General features: G+C 38.5%; 1 protein-coding gene across 3 annotated transcripts in view; it reads right to left on the reverse strand.

The window, feature by feature from the left end:
* Positions 1-1,416: 1,416 nt before the first annotated feature.
* Positions 1,417-19,189, reverse strand: part of ptpn9b (protein tyrosine phosphatase non-receptor type 9b) — a 33,707-nt gene continuing 15,934 nt past the window's right edge. For all 3 annotated transcript variants that reach the window (XM_051701875.1, XM_051701876.1, XM_051701873.1), the window contains 4 exons: positions 17,094-17,172; positions 12,052-12,202; positions 10,517-10,724; positions 1,417-8,516 (listed from right to left, as the gene is read on the reverse strand). In XM_051701875.1, coding sequence (XP_051557835.1) covers positions 8,293-8,516; positions 10,517-10,724; positions 12,052-12,202; positions 17,094-17,172 — 662 coding nt within the window. In that variant the 3' untranslated portion in view covers positions 1,417-8,292. The remainder of the gene's footprint in view (positions 8,517-10,516; positions 10,725-12,051; positions 12,203-17,093; positions 17,173-19,189) is intronic.

Genomic DNA, 19,189 nt, shown 5'->3' on the forward strand with positions numbered 1-19,189 from the left:
CTAAAGTGAAACGATCGCTTTGGGTGAGAAACAGATCAATATTTAAGTCCTTATCACTATAATTATTTACTTCTGGTCGCTCTCCGATGCGCGTCCACAAGGGGACTCAGTTCACGCTGCCTCTTGCGTGATGTGAGCATTGGTATGTCCATGCGAGAACTGTCGCGATCCAACCAGATGTGCAGCTCAACTTGTTTGCAAGAGAACGCTGTTTCAAAGTCTTTCTAGCAAGTCAGTCCATTGGCGGCCATCTTTGGAATGTTCTCGGGAAGCTATTTCCAGTATTTCCATGAAAGTGCAGCTCCTATCAACTTGAATGAGTGAACACCGAATTCTCAAAAACAGTTGGTCAAGATTATGATCAAAGAACATAATTCAAATCTGCAGTAAAATCTGACAACAGTGGAATCATAAATTGTGCTTCCTTACCTCAGATTACGCTAAAAAAATTAAATACAAATAAAAACCCCGGCTTGTACAGCTAGTGCGCATGTGCGTTCTTGAGTTGACTGACGGGCGAGGTCTGTATCTAAAAGGTGATTGACTCTTTTATATTTAAGGTGGGACTTTCTACATCAGTTGACCGTTTGGCGTTTCAATTTCCCCCATTCATTTTAATAGAAGTGGCCTGTTTCTGCTAAACAGTCTCTGGCTGTTCAAAAGCTTCATTGGTTTTGCAAGAGACAGCGTAAACAGAGTCCCCTCATGGCTGTGCTTTGGAGATGGACTGGAAGTAAAAAAATTATAGTGAAAAGGACTTGGAATGTGTAAGTAAATGAGAGAATTTTTATTTTTGCAGCACCGATAATCATGTCTGCTTGGGCGATAAACAGACACATTAGCACCACCTTGTGTCAGTTCCAAAATTGATCAATAGTCTTAACAATGGATGTGTTTTTGTTAATGTGTGTGTTTTTTTTTAATTGAGTTCATTAGGGTTCATTTCAGCTATTTTATATACTTTATGTTTCAAGGTCTGGTAAGCGAGTTTAGCCATTCTGGAACTTCCACTAGACTGAGTGATCTTTAAATTAGACATGCCCCTCTTTTCAAAACACCGCCCTTGAGACCAACACTGAAATGCAGAGCATTCCATTTTCTCATGGTTGTCAAACACAACAGTAGCATAATAGCGCTACTAAAAGGTTTTTTTTTTTTTTTGTTTGTTTTTGCTTTGTTTACAGTCTAATGCTGTCACTGAGACTGGTGAGATCTCAGGACACTTATTTCAGTGATATCTTTCAGGGTGAAGGAACGTTTTCTGCATATCATTCCATTAAAAAAAAAAAAAAAAAAAAAAAAAACTCAACTACAGCACCATCAACTTATTTTGGAATTAGCTGGTTTTCTGCATTAATTGGTCATACAATGTGTCAAAGTCACAAGTATAAACAATGCGTTTAAGATGACAAACAATTATAATCTTTTATATCTTTATTGAAAACATCCCATTAAATGTTCACAGTGCAGTGGAAAAATTGAACCATTGGATTTATTAGCTGGTCAGTCCTCCTTTGGCAGCAATAGCCTCAACCAAGCATTTCTGGTAGCTGCAAATTATACCTGTACAACGTTCAGAAGGAACTTTGGACCATTCTTCCTTACAGAACTGTTTCAGCTCAGCCATATTCTTAGGATGTCTGGTGTAAACGGCTCTCTTGAGGCCATTCCACAGCATCTCTATTGGGTTAAGGTCTGGGCTCTGACTAGGCCACTCCGAAAGTTGGATTTTCTTTTTGTGAAGACATTCTGTAGTGGATTTACTTCGATTTTTAGGGTCATTGTCCTGCTGCATCACCCAACTTCTACTGAGCTTCAGCTGGCACACAGCCACCCTGACATTATCCTGTAGGATATCTTAATTAACTTGGGAATTCTTTTTTTCCTCTGCAAACAGTCCAGGCCCCGAAGCAGCCCCAAATCATGATGCTCCCTCCACCATACTTCACCGTTGGGATGATGTTTTCATGTCGGTATGCGGTGCCCTTGTTACGCCATATGTAGTGCTGCGTGTTCTTTCCAAACAATTTAATCTTAGATTCATCAGTCCACAAAACATTTTCCCAGTAGTGTTGTGGAGTGTCAAGGTGGTCTTTGGCAAACTTCAGGCACGCAGCAATATTTTTGTTGAAAAAACAGCGGCTTCCTTCATGGTGTCCTGCCATGCCTGTTTAATGTTGTCTATAAAGTAGATTCATGAACAGAGATGTTAATCAGTTCCAATGATTCCTTCAAGTCTTTAGCTCTCACTCTAAGGTTCTTTTTTTACTTCATATAGCATTCTGCGGTTTGCCCTTTGAGTAATCTTGGCTGGACGGCCACTTCTAGGGAGAGTAACCACAGTACTAAATGGTCTCCATTTATAGACAATTTGTCTAACTGTGGACAGATGAATATCTAAGCTCTTCGAGATAACTTTGCAAACCTTTCCAGCTTTATGCAAAGCAACAATTCTTGATTGCAAGTCTTCTGAGATCTCTTTTTTGCAAGGCATGGTCCACGTCAGCAGATACTTCTTGTGAATAGCAAATTCAATGTTTGAGTGTTTTAATAAGTCAAAGTAGCTCTAACCCACACCTCCAATCTTGTTTCATTAATTGGATGCCAGGTTTGCCAACTCCTGACTCTAATTAGCTTTTGTTGACATCATTAGCTTAGGGGTTCACATACATTTTCCAACCTACACTGTGAATGTTTGAATGATGTATTCAGTATGAACAAAAACAATACAATAATTTGTGTGTTATTAGTTAAAACAGATCGTGTTTGTTCAATATTGTAACAAATGAAGATCAAACCATATTTAAAGAAATTTATACATAAAATGCAGATAATTCCAAAGGGTTCACATACTTTGTCTTGCCAGTGTACAAATAAAGGGGTAGAACTTGAACAGAACCAGGAACATCTCATTGACAAACTGATATTTGCAATACACAAAACATGCGAAATTTGGATTGTCATTAATTTAGTAATTGCCTTGCCAATTTAGACTTTAAACTTGACTTTTGTGTCTCAAATTAGCAAGAAAGAGAATTTTGACAGGTCCAATGTGAGACAAGTCAAATAATACGTAATAATTGAGCAATATGCTATTAGGACCAAAAAACTCCAATTCGCAACACATACCTTTCTGAAAACACAAGCTTTATATTGCTTCACACGCTGCAATTCTTGTCAACTTGACTAATTCATCACACAGACATGCTTAAGTTTCAGAATAATATTCATGTTTACTACAACACTACCGCACATGTCAGGTAAAAAAGGCCATTACTCAATCACAAAACTTTGGGCACCAAAAGAAAAAATAAAACGGAAGTAAAAACACTCACATTGCATTCCCGACTGCCTTTAATAAGTCAGAACTAAGTGTGTGTTTTCCACTTAGTCTCACTGAAGCAGGAATCAACTGTAGAAAACAGTCAAGCATGTTCTGCACACTGAGCCCTATCCTGCATGTCAGTCAGTCAACAAGTAAACATTAGGTGAGTGGGACTTTCACACATTCACTAACATCTGTCATCATACAAGCATTAATATTCAAGGAGAAAGCATTCCAAAGTTCTCCCAAGATGGGAGCTGATTTCATCTAACATAACATTCTTTTTGTTGATTGGCAAATAGTTAAAAACTGTTAGTGGCAGCCATGATAATCAGCCAGGTGTCTGTTTCAGTCTTTTGGCTGCAGTTATTCTCAGCCCTTTAACAGTCCACAGAGTATGCAAAAGGGTCTGGAAAAATAATAGACTTTATCTCCCAAAAAACAATGCTGAGTAACATAATTCCACACTGAACAGAATGGAAAAAAATAAAATCAGTCTTTTGTTTTGCTGTTTGCTTTCTTTAGCTTATCAGTTTAAAATAGTATGTCTGTTCATTTTTTGTTCTCGTACCAACATTCAAATTTCAATACTGCCAAAGTTCAACAAAGACATAAATAAAAACAGATTACAATACAAGATGTATAAAATTCAAAATAAAATTTGTATACTTTTGTTTTTTGTCTTTAGTTTTTTTTTTAGAAATGATAATTACCAGAGACATATGCAGAGAAAACTGTTTTGAGACCAGGAAAACACCAAATATACCCCTGAGATTAAAATGAAAAAAAAAAAAAAAAAAAAATCCCCTGTATGTATGCAAGATCAGTCGTTCTGCTCCTTGCCTGAATCTACATATTGAACTACGGAAAAGGCACAAAACTGAGGCTTTTAAAGACCTCAGGACTCTACACACACTGCACAGCACTTGTAACAAACCATCAGTAATGTCATAAATAAGTAACAATTATCTGTCAGTATGGAACACTTTGGTGTTTACAATTGGGTAAAGGTGAAAATAGAATCAGTTGCTGTGCAGATCAGGATACTTCCAACTTGGGACAGGCTCGTAGTGGAAAAAAAAAATAAAGCAGAGAAGATCAGCTGAGTCAAGGTTCATACTTTAGCAGGATCAAGGCAGTGACTGAATGTTAATGGGATAGTTTACCCAAAAATTAAAATTCTCATCATTTACTCACCTTCATGCCATCCCAGATCTGTATGACTTAACTTTCTTCTGCTAACCACAAAGATTTTTAGAAGAATATCTCAGCTCTGTAGGTCCATACAATGCAAGTGAATGGTGGCCAGACCTTTGAAGCTCCAAAAATCACAAAGTCAGCATAAAAGGAAACTCCAGGGGTTTAAATTCATGTCTTCTGAAGCAATATACACTATATGGACAAAAGTATTGGGACACCTACACATTACACCTACAGGAGCTTTTATGACATTCCATTCTAAATCCATAGGCATTAATATCGAGTTGGTCCCCCCTTTGCAGCTATAACAGCTTCCACTCTTCTGTGAAGGCTTTCTACAAGATTTTGGAGTGTGTCTGTTGGAATTTTTACCCATTCTTCCAGAACAGCATTTGTGAGGTCAGACAATGATGTTGGATGAGAGGGCCTGGCTCACAATCTCCGTTCTAGTTCATCACAAAGGTGTTCAATAGAGTTGAGGTCAGGGCTCTGTGCGGGCCAGTCAAGTTCTTCCACACCAAACTCATCCAACCATGCCTTTATGGACCTTGCTTTGTGCACTGGGGCACAGTCATGCCGGAACAGAAAAGGGCCTTTCCCAAACTGTTTCACAAAGTAGGAAGCATAGAATTTTCCAAAATGTCTTGGTAAGTTGAGGCATTAACATTTCCCTTCAGTGGAACTAAGGGGCCTAGGCCAACCCCAGATAAACAACCCCATAGCATTATCCCTCCTCCACCAAATTTTACATTTGGCACAATGCCGTCAGGCAGGAAATGTTCTCCTGGCATTCACCAAACCCAGACTCGTCCATCAGACTGCCAGATAGAGAAGTGTGATTCGTCACTCCACAGAACACGTTTCCACTGCTCCAGAGTCCAGTGGCGGCATGCTTTACACCACTCCATTCGATGCTTGACATTGTGCTTGGTGATGTAAGGCTTGCATACAGCTGCTCGACCATGGAAACCCATGCCATGAAGATCCCGGCGCACAGTTTTTGTGCTGATGTTAATGCCAGAGGAGGTTTGGAACTCTGCAGTAATTGAGTCAGCAGAGCGTTGGCGACTTTTACGCACTATGCACCTCAGCACTCGGCGACCCCGCTCTGTAACTTTCCGTGGTCTGCCACTTTGTGGCTGAGTTGCTGTGGTTCCTAAACGCTTCCACTTTGCAATAATACCACTTACAGTTGATCGTGGAATATCTAGGAGGGAAGAAATTTCACGATCTGACTTATTGCAACGGTGGCATCCTATTACAGTACCACGCTCGAATTCAGTGAGCTCTTTAGAACGACCCATTCTTTCACAAATGTTTGTAAAGGCAGACTGCATGGCTAGGTGCTGGATTTTATACACATGTGGCAATGGGAATGAATGAAACACCTGAATTCAATGATTAAGAGGTGTGACCCAATACTTTTGTCCATATAGTGTATCACCATTCACTTGCATTGTATGGACATACAGAGCCGAGATATTCTTCTAAAAATCTCTATGTGTGTTCTGCAAAAGAAAGAAAATCATACATATCTGGGATGGCATGAGGGTGAATAAATGAGAGAATTTTCATTTTTTGGCAAGGATTCATAGAGAATCTCAAATTGATAAATTATTCTCCAAGACTGATGCAAAGATTTCCATCCACACCGTTGTTTAGTATTGCACTGGGTTTGTCCAGTGTCTGCTCTGAGATGATCTGTGAACGGAAGCCCTTAAGGCTAATTGCTGGAAAATAATGGACTACGTTTAAAGAACAGATCAAAATCAAAACTGTAGGACCAGAACAGTCACTTATGGTGCTTTTCCACTGCATGGTACAGCTTGACTCGACTCAACTCTGCTCGCTTTTTGAGGGGTTTTCCACTGTGGATAGTACCTGGTACTTTAGTATCACCTCGGTCGAGGTTCCAAGCGAGCCGAGCTGATACTAAATGTGATGTCAAAACCCTGCAGATCACTGACTGGTCAGAGAGAATCGTCACTACCAGCGTCACTGGATTTGCGACACGGGACATCAACCCGCTAGTTTTAAAGCTAGCAACAGCGATAGCAATATCATTTGTTCACGCAACTTTTGAATAGTAAAAAGAAATAACTGTGCGCAAAACCATGCTGTGGTCAATAAACGAGGTGCAGACGTTCCTCTCGTTAGCGAAGAACAAAACGGCGTGAAACGAAAAACTCTTTCAGGAAGTGTTTCAGCTGTTGGCCGCACACGGCTACCACCGGACCTACCAACAGTGTAGGGGAATGTAAAAAAAAAAACTTAAGTGACTACAGAACAATCAAGGACAACAACAGTTGGAGTGGTTCAAACAGAAGGAAGTGGGTCGACCAAATGGACGCTATGGCAATAGACCGGCGAGCAATGGGAGGGAGAGTGCCCTGGAATTGGCCACGGCGTTATTGGAGTCCACGATGGAGGATGGTATATTTTGTTACATTAACTCTATATTCTATAACTCTTCAAAACTTAACTTTATTTAGTTGACCAGCTACTGGAAAGCTTGCTTCTAAAACAACCAGGCCAATTTAACTGTTACACTTGTGTAAAATCAACATGCAACAACTGCTTTATGCAGCACAATGAGCCAGTAGCTAACAGCTAGAGGTCGTGTTATTGTTTATGGTCAGTAATGTTTGTGTCGCGGTATGATGTCACGGCAGTAGAGGCGGCGCAACTATGATGATCAGCCTATAATCCCACCCACGTTGAGGCGGCACTAAACTGCAGTGGAAAAGCAAGCTCAGAAAAGTAAAGCGAGCAGAGTCGAGTCGAACCATAACGTGCAGTGGAAAAGTGCCATATGGTGCCATATGGTATACCATATATAGCATAGGTTTTTTCTTCCTCCTCTTTTCATTTTGTTCTAACCCAACATATACTTATACATTTGTTTTAGATATTTATATTTATATATAGATACACATAATTCTGAAGAAAGTTAAGAGTATTATATTAAAACAAGGCTTTTTCGAAGGTTGTTATGCACAATATATAAATGTTACAAAATATACAAGGGTTTAAATCACAATGATCTTTACGGATACATCCAAGCATTAGACACCATTCCTTTGGCTTGAAATGTTAGTTTAACCATGAAGTACACAAAACAAAAATCGTTTGGAACCTGTTCAGACACACATAATTTGCAATTTTAATGTGTCGGAGAAGAAAAAAAAAAAAATTTCAAGTTTTACGTTTTCACAAAAAGTGTGAATTTAACCCCATGTTGAGTGATTTTGAATTTAGACCAGTGTTTCCCAACCCTGTTCCTGGAGGCACACCAACAGTACATGTTTTTGATGTCTCCTTAATCTAACACACCTGATTCAACTCATCAGCTCGTTAGTAAAGACTCTAAAGACCTGAATGGACACATCAGACCAGGGAGATATCCAAAATGTGTACTGTTGAGGTGCCTCCAGGAACAGGGTTGGGAAACACTGATTTAGACAACACTTTGAGCAGGTAATAAAAAAAGATCAGGTAATACGAAAAACTGGATATTTCAAGTTTGTCATTCCACATGTGCAAGTCAGTATTTATATATATAAAAAAATGCTACATCAAGCCACAGTCTCTGATCTTGTCCAGATCAGAGTAAAAAACGAAAGGCTTGAAAAGTGGCAGGACAAAATATTCCTCTGTTCTTTATCTCATCCTCACCAGAAAGGATGAACTGGAAGTGTCTATCTGTGGCCAGGAGAGGCTTTTCCTTCCATGCCTTTTATGCCCTCTCACCCACATTCTGTTCTTATTTACTCACTGTCCGTCTCCAGCTCTGTGTCAGACCACTCTACGGGTTGCAGTAGCCCGCTCTGTTGGGCGTACTCGATCACTGCTTTGTAGCAGAAGTAGTACTGGTCCCACGTCTGGATGCTGAAGGCACGCTGCGTTCGCATGCAACGCACTGTCTGCTTAATGTCAACTGTCCTAATGTCCTCCAGACGAGAAAGACAAATGTCTACAGTACAGAACGTGCCTAAAACGGTGCAAGGGGAAAGAAAAATGGTATAAGACACACTGCAATCCAGTTAAGAATAGGGTTGGGGAAAAAATACTGGATCCATATGATTCTTATGACTTTCGGTTCTGTTAACGCTCCCAGAACATGCAATTTTCTGCTGATGCGGATAGAGCACTGGACTAAAATTGTCTGATGGTGTTTCCTGCTGCTCTATTCAGCAGCAGTTCTGCCCATGTAATGAACATACGCTTGAAACACACAGCACAACCAATGTAGCCCCATTGTTTTGTTTTTTGTTATTTATGAATAGTACTAATTTTTTCATAAGTAAAATGGGTTCAAAGGTTGTTGAAGTTAGTTTATTTTGAAACTGCAATAAGGGTGACATTTTTGAAAACCCAAATAGGCTATAAATGTCAAATGTGTCATACACTTTATTTAGAAAATTAAAGGGATAGTTCACCCAAAAATGAAAATTCTCTCATCATTTAATGACTCTCATGCCATCCCAGATGCGTATGACTTTTTTTCTGCTGAACACAAATGACAAAAAAGCTCCAAAAAGGCAGCATAAGAGTAATCCATAAGACTCCAGTGGTTAGATCCTTGTCTTCTGAAACAATAGGTGTCGGTGGAAAACATATCAATATTCAAGTCCTTTTTTTCCCTATAAATTCTCCTCCCTACTTAGTAGGTGGTGACATGCACGGGGGGAAAGCGATTAGCCAAAAAACAGAAGAACTCTATCTTCTCATTAACGTGAACAGGAAGCTTGGTCAAAGTTGAGATTTATAGTTTAAAAAAAAAAAAAAAAAAAGAAAAAAAAAAAAAAAGTACTTAGCTATTGATCGGTTTCTCACCCAAACTGATCATATATCACTTCTGAAGATATAGATTTAACCACTGGAGTCTTATGGATTAATCTTATGCTGCCTTTCTGTGCTTTCTGGAGCTTCAAAGTTCTGGCCACCATTCATTTGCATTGTATTGACCTACAGAGCTGAGATATTCTTCTAAAAATCTTTATTTTGTGTTTAGCAGAAGGAAAAGTCATACACAACTGGGATGTCATGAGGGTGAGTAAATGATGAGAATTTTCATTTGAGTGAACTATCCCTTTAAACTCTAAACTTCAAGTAACTGATTACTCTTTTTTTTTTTTTTTTTTTTTTGTGTGTGTGTTAGATTACTCAATTTAAATCCCTACCCCATTCCCAAAATTGACTCTTATGAGCTGGTTCTTTTTAATGAATCAAAAACACTTAAACGTCAGTCGGAGCGGTTACTGAATGAATCTTACTGATGTGCAAGTTATGACTTTCATTGTGTTCAACTCAAAATAACTACTGTTAATGTGATATGTAATGTTGTAGGCTACTTGGGCCTTATGAGACTTCACTCAGACAGTGCAGTTACTGATTGGTTGTTCATATGACAATGTGTAGTTAAAGAGACACAAGTTTTGTTGTAATCAGTCATTTTTGTTGTAATAAGTGTGACTGTTTACATTTTTTGGTCACACTTTATAATAGGTGGTCTTTACTACGTACTAACATACAAGACCATGTATTTACTGTGTAACTAAATGTTGATTTGCAAAATATCCACATTTGCTGCTACTGAGTTTGAGGTACGGGTAAGTTTGAGGTAAGGGTTGGGTTAGGGGCAAAGTTAACAGTGTAACAACAAATGTAATTAAGTGCAAGTACTTTAAATGTAATTACAATGCAAAAACATGCATGCACATAATAAATACATTGTATCAAATGGTTAAGTACATAGTAGTGGGTCCAATTTTTTTTAATGTATAGCTGGGATCAATTATTGAATTGTAATAAAGGATTGCATTATGCATTTCTTGTTTCCAAATAATTCCCCAAAAGTACTAAAAGAATTGTTAATGGAACTGTAAAGGAAACAGAATCATAAAGAAGAATTGGAACCAGAATCGCAACATTTCCTAGATTCCCATCCCTAGTAAAGAAATGAGAAGTGATATGAAGGGATAAAATCACCTGTTCGACCAATGCCTGCACTGCAGTGTACCACCACTGGGGGGCCTCCTGGGGGTCCTGTCCAATCGGGATACAGTGTTCGTAATGAAGACTCTTGTCTCCGCTTCACGTGTGCCCGGAAATCTAACATGGCCGACGCTGACTTTGGAACACCAAAATCGGGCCAACTCATGTAGAGATAATGGGACACTTCTCTACATTCCCCTGTCTGAAAGAGAGAAGCTTGGAAATGAACACACATTGTGAATCTCACAGGAAAACACTTCCAAAACAGGTATAGTGCACCAACAGATGTTTTTATTCATCAGATGAAAAGGAACAAACTGTATATAAAAAAATATATTGTTTTATATACAGTACAGGTTACTGTAGCTCAACTGGCTGAGCATGGCGATCAAATAGTAATGGGTTTGATTCCCAGTGAACACACAAACTGATAAAAATGTACAGCATGAATGCACTGCAAGTCACTTTGGATAAAAGCATCTGCCAAAGGCATAAACGTAAATGTATGTGTTTTATTTGTCTGTGAATAATCTGTATTTTTTGCTTTTCGATGGACGGAAATTCTTATTAGATTCAAATGCATTTCCTCTAATTTCATCTGTGTTTCACAGGCCGGAACTCCTGTGTAATTGTTTGAATGAGTTTTTCCACACTAGTCTAGTCTATTCTTTTGGTGTTAACTATTGCATATAAACCCACCTCTAAATTGCATAAAAAAAGCTATTGGCAAAAAAACAAACAAATTGTTATTGGCTGCTTTACATGTCAGACAGACCCTTGCAGTCTTTTTCCTGTCTGCGACATTCACATATGTTTGTTGCCTCTCTCCCCAGTGGCAGTTGTGATGAAGTGTCAATTTGCTCGCAATGGATTTTATTAGTTGTAAAGCAGCTCTCAAAGGTCTGCTACCAAACCTCAGAATGACTTTACTGTGTGTGATTTTGTTAAACACATGGATCAATTCAATAAAATTCATGATTAATATTCACTCAGTATTTATTTATTATTTTTATTTGCATTACTTAATGTTAACACAGTTTTTATAGTTATTATGATAATTAACAACAATTATTCAGCAAACAGGAAGTAGAAATTCATAGATGTGATTCTAAATATGAAGGTTTTGCATGTGCACAAATAAATGATACATGTACATATTTAAATCACACAATTACTAAAATTGCAAAAGCCTTTTGTGATATAGATGCAACGTAAATTATTATTTATGACTTATTCTCCGCCTCTCCACTGGAAATGACTGAGTTCTGGTCTATCATCTGTCATTTACTGAATGCAGTGGGAAGGTGGCATAAGAGCCAGAAACATTTTCAAAGTGAACCACACTTCTTGGAGGAACCTGTGCTTATAGCTTCCATACTGTTAACCACTTTTCAAGACCAATGAGCCAGGTGATCCATAAGTAGCTCTATGTATTGCCAGAATGTGTCCATGGCAAAAAATAAATAAATAAATAAATAAATTATAAAGGAGAAAAAAAGACAGAAAGAAACAGAGATTGAGAGACTGACCTGAGTGTTTAAGAGCTCCAGGTATGACAGCTTAAAATCCTGAAACATCTCAATATGGACATTTCTCACCAAAAAGTACCCATATTCCTCAGTGCGGCCAGACTCTAAAGGCCAGTACTGTCCGCATTTCACTCGTCCTCGCTCTACAACTCTGAGACAGACAGAGAGTCAAGTGTCAATATTCTGTTCTTTTTTTATGGAAATTAATCCCAATTATGATTACAATGATGAAAAAAGTTTGAAAATGTATTTACTGTAAAATCAGAATAAAAAGAGACTCTTCATTTCATATTACTTGAATACTCTTCCACTTCTGTTGTCTCATAGAAAATGCATGACATTATTCAAGGGCTGCAACAACTAATTAATGAAAAAAAAAAAAACATCTGAAAAATGCATGAGGCTACAGAGGAAGCTGAAGCAGGAAAAAGTGCATGACCCAAGTTGCCCAAAGCATGGGAAGCACTTTGTTTTAAATGCTTCAAAGAAGGTCTTAAAAGTATAGTTTTATGTGACCCCGTTGCTGCCGTGTTTTGACAAAGTGCTTGTGCAGTTCAGTGCGGTTGAAAAGGGTTTTTCCCCAGGACCAACTTGCAGTATATTCTTATCTGTAAATGCTATTCATTCTTCAAAACAACTTGTCCTAACAGCAAGCTAGTGGCCATTCAACTTAATTACGTGAGAGAGTGCACATACATGCACGTGTGCCAACCAAACAGTTTTGTTTTTTATGACAATTCTTGCAACTTACATTGTAACGTTATTATTTTAAACACAATGAACAGCATACATTTAGATTTTTTATAGCCTTCAGTTTGCACATTGTTGGAATAAAACATTGGACAAAATATGAAAATACATGTTTTTCAATAAAATAAGCAAAATAAGCCTTTTAAAACCAATAATTGACAGCTTAGTCAATTATTTAAATAGTTGCAGCTAGGAATGTAAATGCTGGCAAATTCTTTTAACCCTTTCCAGCCGGAGCATTCAAATTTGGCAACAATTATTCCCATGGTTCCTGTCTCAGTATCTTTGCCGCCAATCACCGATTTTATTTCTGAAAACTGCCAGATACTCATGACAATATAAGCTAAAAGCACATATGATTGGTTAAGGGGTTACTGGGCGTGAATAATAAATGTATCGTCATCTGTGTCATCCTCCATTTGCCTGAGCGGAGCCAGAGAGGATACGCCGGGAGATTACCTCCAGTGTTGGACTTGCTGCTTCAAATTGAAAACTGAGGCGATCTTTCGAGGTAAGACAAGTTATTTAACATGTGTTGTCAATATTGTCTATTGAAAGTCAAAACGTTTCAGTTACGAAGCATTTTTTTTGAAGGAGTAACGCTAGTTATTTCTGGAAAAAAATGACATGACCTTCGACATTCATCGGACAGGCAGCTAGCCTCTATTTTTGAGCAAATTTCTGTGAAACTTGCCAAATAAACATTAGGTAGCAATACTATGTACATTTTTATCTAAGTATCAATAACTTTTGGCCAATTTTGTCGCTTGTGAAAAATCCAGTGAGGCAGAGTGCAGATGCTGTTCAGACCTGCCTGGAAACTGGCCTGCTAGTTAGATAAGTTATCTAGCTGGAACTACTGCAGGAAGACCTGGACCATGAGGAGATGGAGGATGAGATGGAACCTGATCACCAGCCAAGACCATCAACTGGGTATGTATGAATGTGTATGTATTGTTTGTTTCTATTTCTCATAAGACTCATACTCACAGTAACACTAACACTGTTACTCTTATTATTCTGGGTATGGCTAGCCATTCTCTCACAGGTCCCAAGTCAGTTAGAAAGCATAAACGCTTCCCTGACTCTGTTTCTTATCCCTCGTACTCTGACATCAATTCACAGGCACCAAAACCTTTCCCATTTAAGCCTAGCCGTCCATTCGGTATTGACTTAGGTAGCGTGCGTCAGGCTGTGCGGTCAACCTCCAATATGATGTTGTGAGAAATTTACTTTTTCATGCTGTTTTTTACTCAGGCTGTAGTTGCTGAGATATGCAGCTTTACAAACCATCAGGGGTGGGAGCTCGTCCTAAACTGTCCGTCATATTCCAGCTACCAAGGAGCTTGGATGGAGGTGACCCCCAATTAATTTTACAAATGTCTTGGGTTGCTCATTTACATGGGGTTTTCAATTCTCCCTGATTCCCATCGTCACTGGGGAACCAAGTCACTTCAGGGCTCATGGGTGAGGGGATTTATGTCGCGTGACCGCTACAAGGCTCTTTTAGCAGCTCTACATGTTGTAGACCCTACCACAAAGGATAATCAGGATTGCCTTAGGAAGTTGCGTTATCTTATGGACCACCTCAAACAAAAATGCCAGCAGCTCTTTCAGCCTAAACAAAATCTCGCAATAGATGAACGTATGGTCAAGCCTAAAGCTCGGTCAGGATTTAAACAATACATGAAGGGCAAGCCTACTCGGTGGGGTTTTAAATTATGGGTAATTGCAACATCAGACTCTGGGTATTACTCTCGACTTTGTTTACACAGGTAATCATGATGGGCGTGTCACTGACTTGGCCACCAAAATAGTTGAATCGTTACTGCGGCCATTCAAAGACCAGGTCCACAATGTTTGGTTTGACAACTTTTACACATCCCCAGCTCTTATGGTTAAGTTGTTAGAAATGGGAACTAATGCCTGTGGGACATGCAGGGTGAATCATAAACTGTTTCCTGCAGAATTTAAAGACATCAAAAGATGGGAACGCAAGACAGCTTGTGGGGATATGAGGTGGTGTAGGATTAAGGAGAATATACTTTTAATTCAGTGGAAGGACACGCATGCAGTAACATGCCTCTCCAATTTCCACAATGCGAATGGCTCAACCAAAATTACTAGGTTTGTAAAAAATGATGGCGACTGGACAAAAGTAGCCCTCCAGCCCACTGTCATCAGCCATTATAACAAAAACATGGGCGGTGTTGATAGGTCAGACCAAATGATAAAATCTTACGACGTCCTACAAAAAACTCAGAAGTGGTGGAAGACTCTTTTTTTTTCACTTCATAGACATTGCCGTCGTCAATAGTTTCATATTAAGGAATGGCAACACATTCATGTGGCACCAGGGGATGAGCGTAGACCGGTGAACTTAACCCAGATAGATTTCAGAGAAAATCTGGCTCGTCAGCTGGGAGGTATCGATATTCACGCAAGTTTCCCTTTGCATACACTAAAGCCTGTAGTCCCTCCTTCGTCATCACTCCACACAGCCCATGTCCCTAATTTGAAGAGTCCTCTAAGAGATGTTGGCTATGCTATCGGAAAAGTAGGACTGAAAATAAAACTAACGTAGCTTGTTGCACGCCAAACAAAAGACTTTGCTTGGTTCACGATAGGAACCGTTTTCAGTCTTGGCACTCAGCTGAGTGTGACCAGTTTCGCGAAGAGGCCTAGGTTGGGCTGTGTTTACTGGTGTTATTGTCCTCCCCCCTTTTCTCCCTCTCTTCTCTCCACAGGTATTGCAGTTGTTGAGCGTTTATGAATTTATATATATTCTGTTCCTGCACTCTTTATTAAAAATGTATTTAGTGTAGATACTTCGAAAGTTTGATTTTGTATGTTTTGCTGTATAATTTGTGTGTAATTCTAATGTTTAAATTACATTTTTTGAACACAAAATGTATATTTCAGTGTTTGTGTCCTTCAATTTCAGATGCAATCTCAATTTATTATTACAAGTGCTCAAAAGGTGTATTTGAGGAGTGGTCAAGTGAAATGCATCTTAACATTCTAAATGTTTGTTTTATTCCGTTTTCCCACTAATCACTAGAATGGTCATAACTTTTAAACAATAGATTATATTTCTAATCTGTCTGCTATTCTACATTGCCCACAAAATTATATATATTTCATACATTCTAAGTTTCCCTCTAGCTTGTAAGTAAAATGGTTGAAAATGCAGTTGTCTGATGAAGTATGGTGGCCAGAGAAGATTTTTGTAAAAATTGCTGTGAAATCTTATTGATAAAGGATGATTAGCCTTAAATAACCATACATATATTTATATCATTTGAAAGCCCTAGTTCTCTTCAATATGGTATATACAGTTCAGATGTGTGATATGAACGTAATATGAATATGGATATGAATATCATATTCTGGCACAGAATGGAATTTTCAGAATTTTGGGCTCAGGCTTTAAAGGGTTAACCGACTAAGTGCCAATATTAACCAGTTATTATCAGGTTAATCGATAAGCCATGAATCAAACAAGTGACCAAACAGGCATGACAAAGCTCTATACTTGCTGAAACAAAACATGCTCACATGGCAGATATGCATATTTAGCATTAGTTATTACATCAACATTTGAATGAACTACTGTGTATTCAACCGTATATTTCCTTATACTTTGTAACAAATTGTTTTTTGTTTTTTTTATGGATTGCTTGCACGCCAAATTAACCTACGATGTGATAACTTTGGGCAGTTTAACAATGGAAAAATAAAAACAGCCAACTCACCCACAAACTGTACTGCTGGGCAATTCTAATCATTTTTGTTTAGAAAAATCAACATACTTACATATATTGAACTGACTCCCATCTCCAGTGCAACATAAGTAATATGGGGGGCTATAAACATATACTCCTAGATGTCGAGGCATGCAGATGTTTGTTTTTATATGGCACCACATTGTACTTGTGCTACTTCTAAACTTTAAAGTTCTGTTTTCATCGGAACATGTCTTCACAGACAAAATTTTCCTAGAGTGCACGCTTCATATTTCCTTGTATTTCAGACAGAGGATGACTTTGGTTTACGAGTTAACAGTGCCCTCGTGTGTACATAACATGCCCTACGTGATATTTATTTAAGAGCCCCTTTTAATCGATTAATTTTTAAACGATAGTATTGTTGAACAAATTGTTAATGCTGGTTAATCGGTTAACCGTCTACATCCCAAGTTGCAACTCTACATTATTCTATCAAAAATGCAGTTAGAGCACTATTTAAAAAATCCTTAAATGAAACATTTGTTGTTTCAGGAGGAAACTAACCTTGTGGTCATAACGATGATTAAAACCATTTGCTCCCACACCATTCGCCAAAAGTCTCCATAAGTTTTTGGCAGAGGCCCTGAAACCACCCAAAAGCAAATAAAACTTATATGCACACATACGCTAACATTCGTATTCATGCACATTCTAAATTTCACAACAAAAGGTTTAGTTTCGCTTGGTGAAAATCTGAAAAATTACACATACATTATTTTTTAACAATATATACAGTTGTGCTCAGAAGTTTGCATACCCTGGCAGAAATTGTGAAATTTTGGCACTGATTTTGAAAATATGCCTGATCATGCAAAAAAAAAACTCTTATTTAAGGATAGTGATCATATGAAGCCATTTATCACATAGTTGTTTGGCTCCTTTTTAAATCATAATAACAGAAATCACCCAAATGGCCCTGATCAAAAGTTTACATTCCCTTGAATGTTTGGCCTTGTTACAGACACACAAGGTGACACACACAGGTTTAAATGGCAATTAAAGGTTAATTTCCCACACCTGAAGCTTTTAAAATTGCAATTAGTGCCTGTGTATAAATAGTCAATGAGTTTGTTAGCTCTCACATGGATGCACTGAGCAGGCTAGATACTGAGCCATGGGGAGCAGAAAAGTAGTCATAAGACCTGCGTAACAAGGTAATGGAACTTTATAAAGATGGAAAAGGATATAAAAAGATATCCAAAGCCTTGAAAATGCCAGTCAGTACTATTCAATCACTTATTAAGAAGTGGAAAATAAAATTCAGGGATCTCTTGATACCAAGCCAAGGTCAGGTAGACCAAGAAAGATTTCAGCCACAACTGCCAGAAGAATTGTTCGGGATACAAAGAAAAACCCACAGGTAACCTCAGGAGAAATACAGGCTGCTCTGGAAAAAGATGGTGTGGTTGTTTCAAGGAGCACAATACAATGATACTTGAACAAAAATGAGCTGCATGCCAATGCCACAAAGAAGCCACAATTACAATATGCCCGACAATACCTTGACACGCCTCACAGCTTCTGATACACTGTAATTTGGAGTGACGAGACCAAAATAGAGCTTTATGGTCACAACCATAAGCCCTATGTTTGGAGAGGGGTCAAAAAGGCCTATAATGAAAAGAATACCATCCCCACTGTGAAGAATGGTGGTGGCTCACTGATGTTTTGGGGGTGTGTGAGCTCTAAAGGCACAGGGAATCTTGTGAAAATTGATGGCAAGATGAATGCAGCATGTTATCAGAAAATACTGGCAGACAATTTGCATTCTTCTGCACGAAAGCTGCGCACGGGACGCCCTTGGACTTTCCAGCACGACAATGACCCTAAGCACAAGGCCAAGTTGACCCTCCAGTGGTTACAGCAGAAAAAGGTGAAGGTTCTGGAGTGGCCATCACAGTCTCCTGACCTTAATATCATCGAGCCATTCTGGGGAGATCTTTAACGTGCGGTTCATGCAAGATGACCAAAGACTTTGCATGACCTGGAGGCATTTTGCCAAGACGAATGGGCAGCTATACCACCTGCAAGAATTTGGGGCCTCATAGACAACTATTACAAAAGACTGCACATTGTCATTGATGCTAAAGGGGGCAATACACAGTATTAAGAACTAAAGGTATGCAGACATTTGAACAGGGGTCATTTCATTTTTTCTTTGTTGTCATGTTTTGTTTTATGATTGTGCCATTCTGTTATAACCTACAGTTGAATATGAATCCCATAAGAAATAAAAGAAATGTGTTTTGCCTGCTCACTCATGTTTTCTTTAAAAATAGTACATATATTACCAATTCTCCAAGGGTATGCAAACTTTTGAGCACAACTGTGTGTGTGTGTGTGTATATATATATATATATATATATATATATATATATATACATACATACATACACACACATACACATACATACATGCACACATATACACTCACGACTACTTTATTAGGTACACCTGTACACCTACTTATTCATGCGATTATCTAATCAGCCAATCGTGTGGGCCTACCATATGTGTACCTTAGCAGAAATCTAGATTCATCAGATTAGGCTATGTTTTTCCAGTCTTCAACTGTCCAGTTTTGGTGAGCCTGTGCCCAC

This window comes from Myxocyprinus asiaticus, chromosome 7 (genome assembly GCF_019703515.2).
Source record: "Myxocyprinus asiaticus isolate MX2 ecotype Aquarium Trade chromosome 7, UBuf_Myxa_2, whole genome shotgun sequence".
Classification (NCBI taxonomy): Eukaryota; Metazoa; Chordata; class Actinopteri; order Cypriniformes; family Catostomidae; genus Myxocyprinus; species Myxocyprinus asiaticus.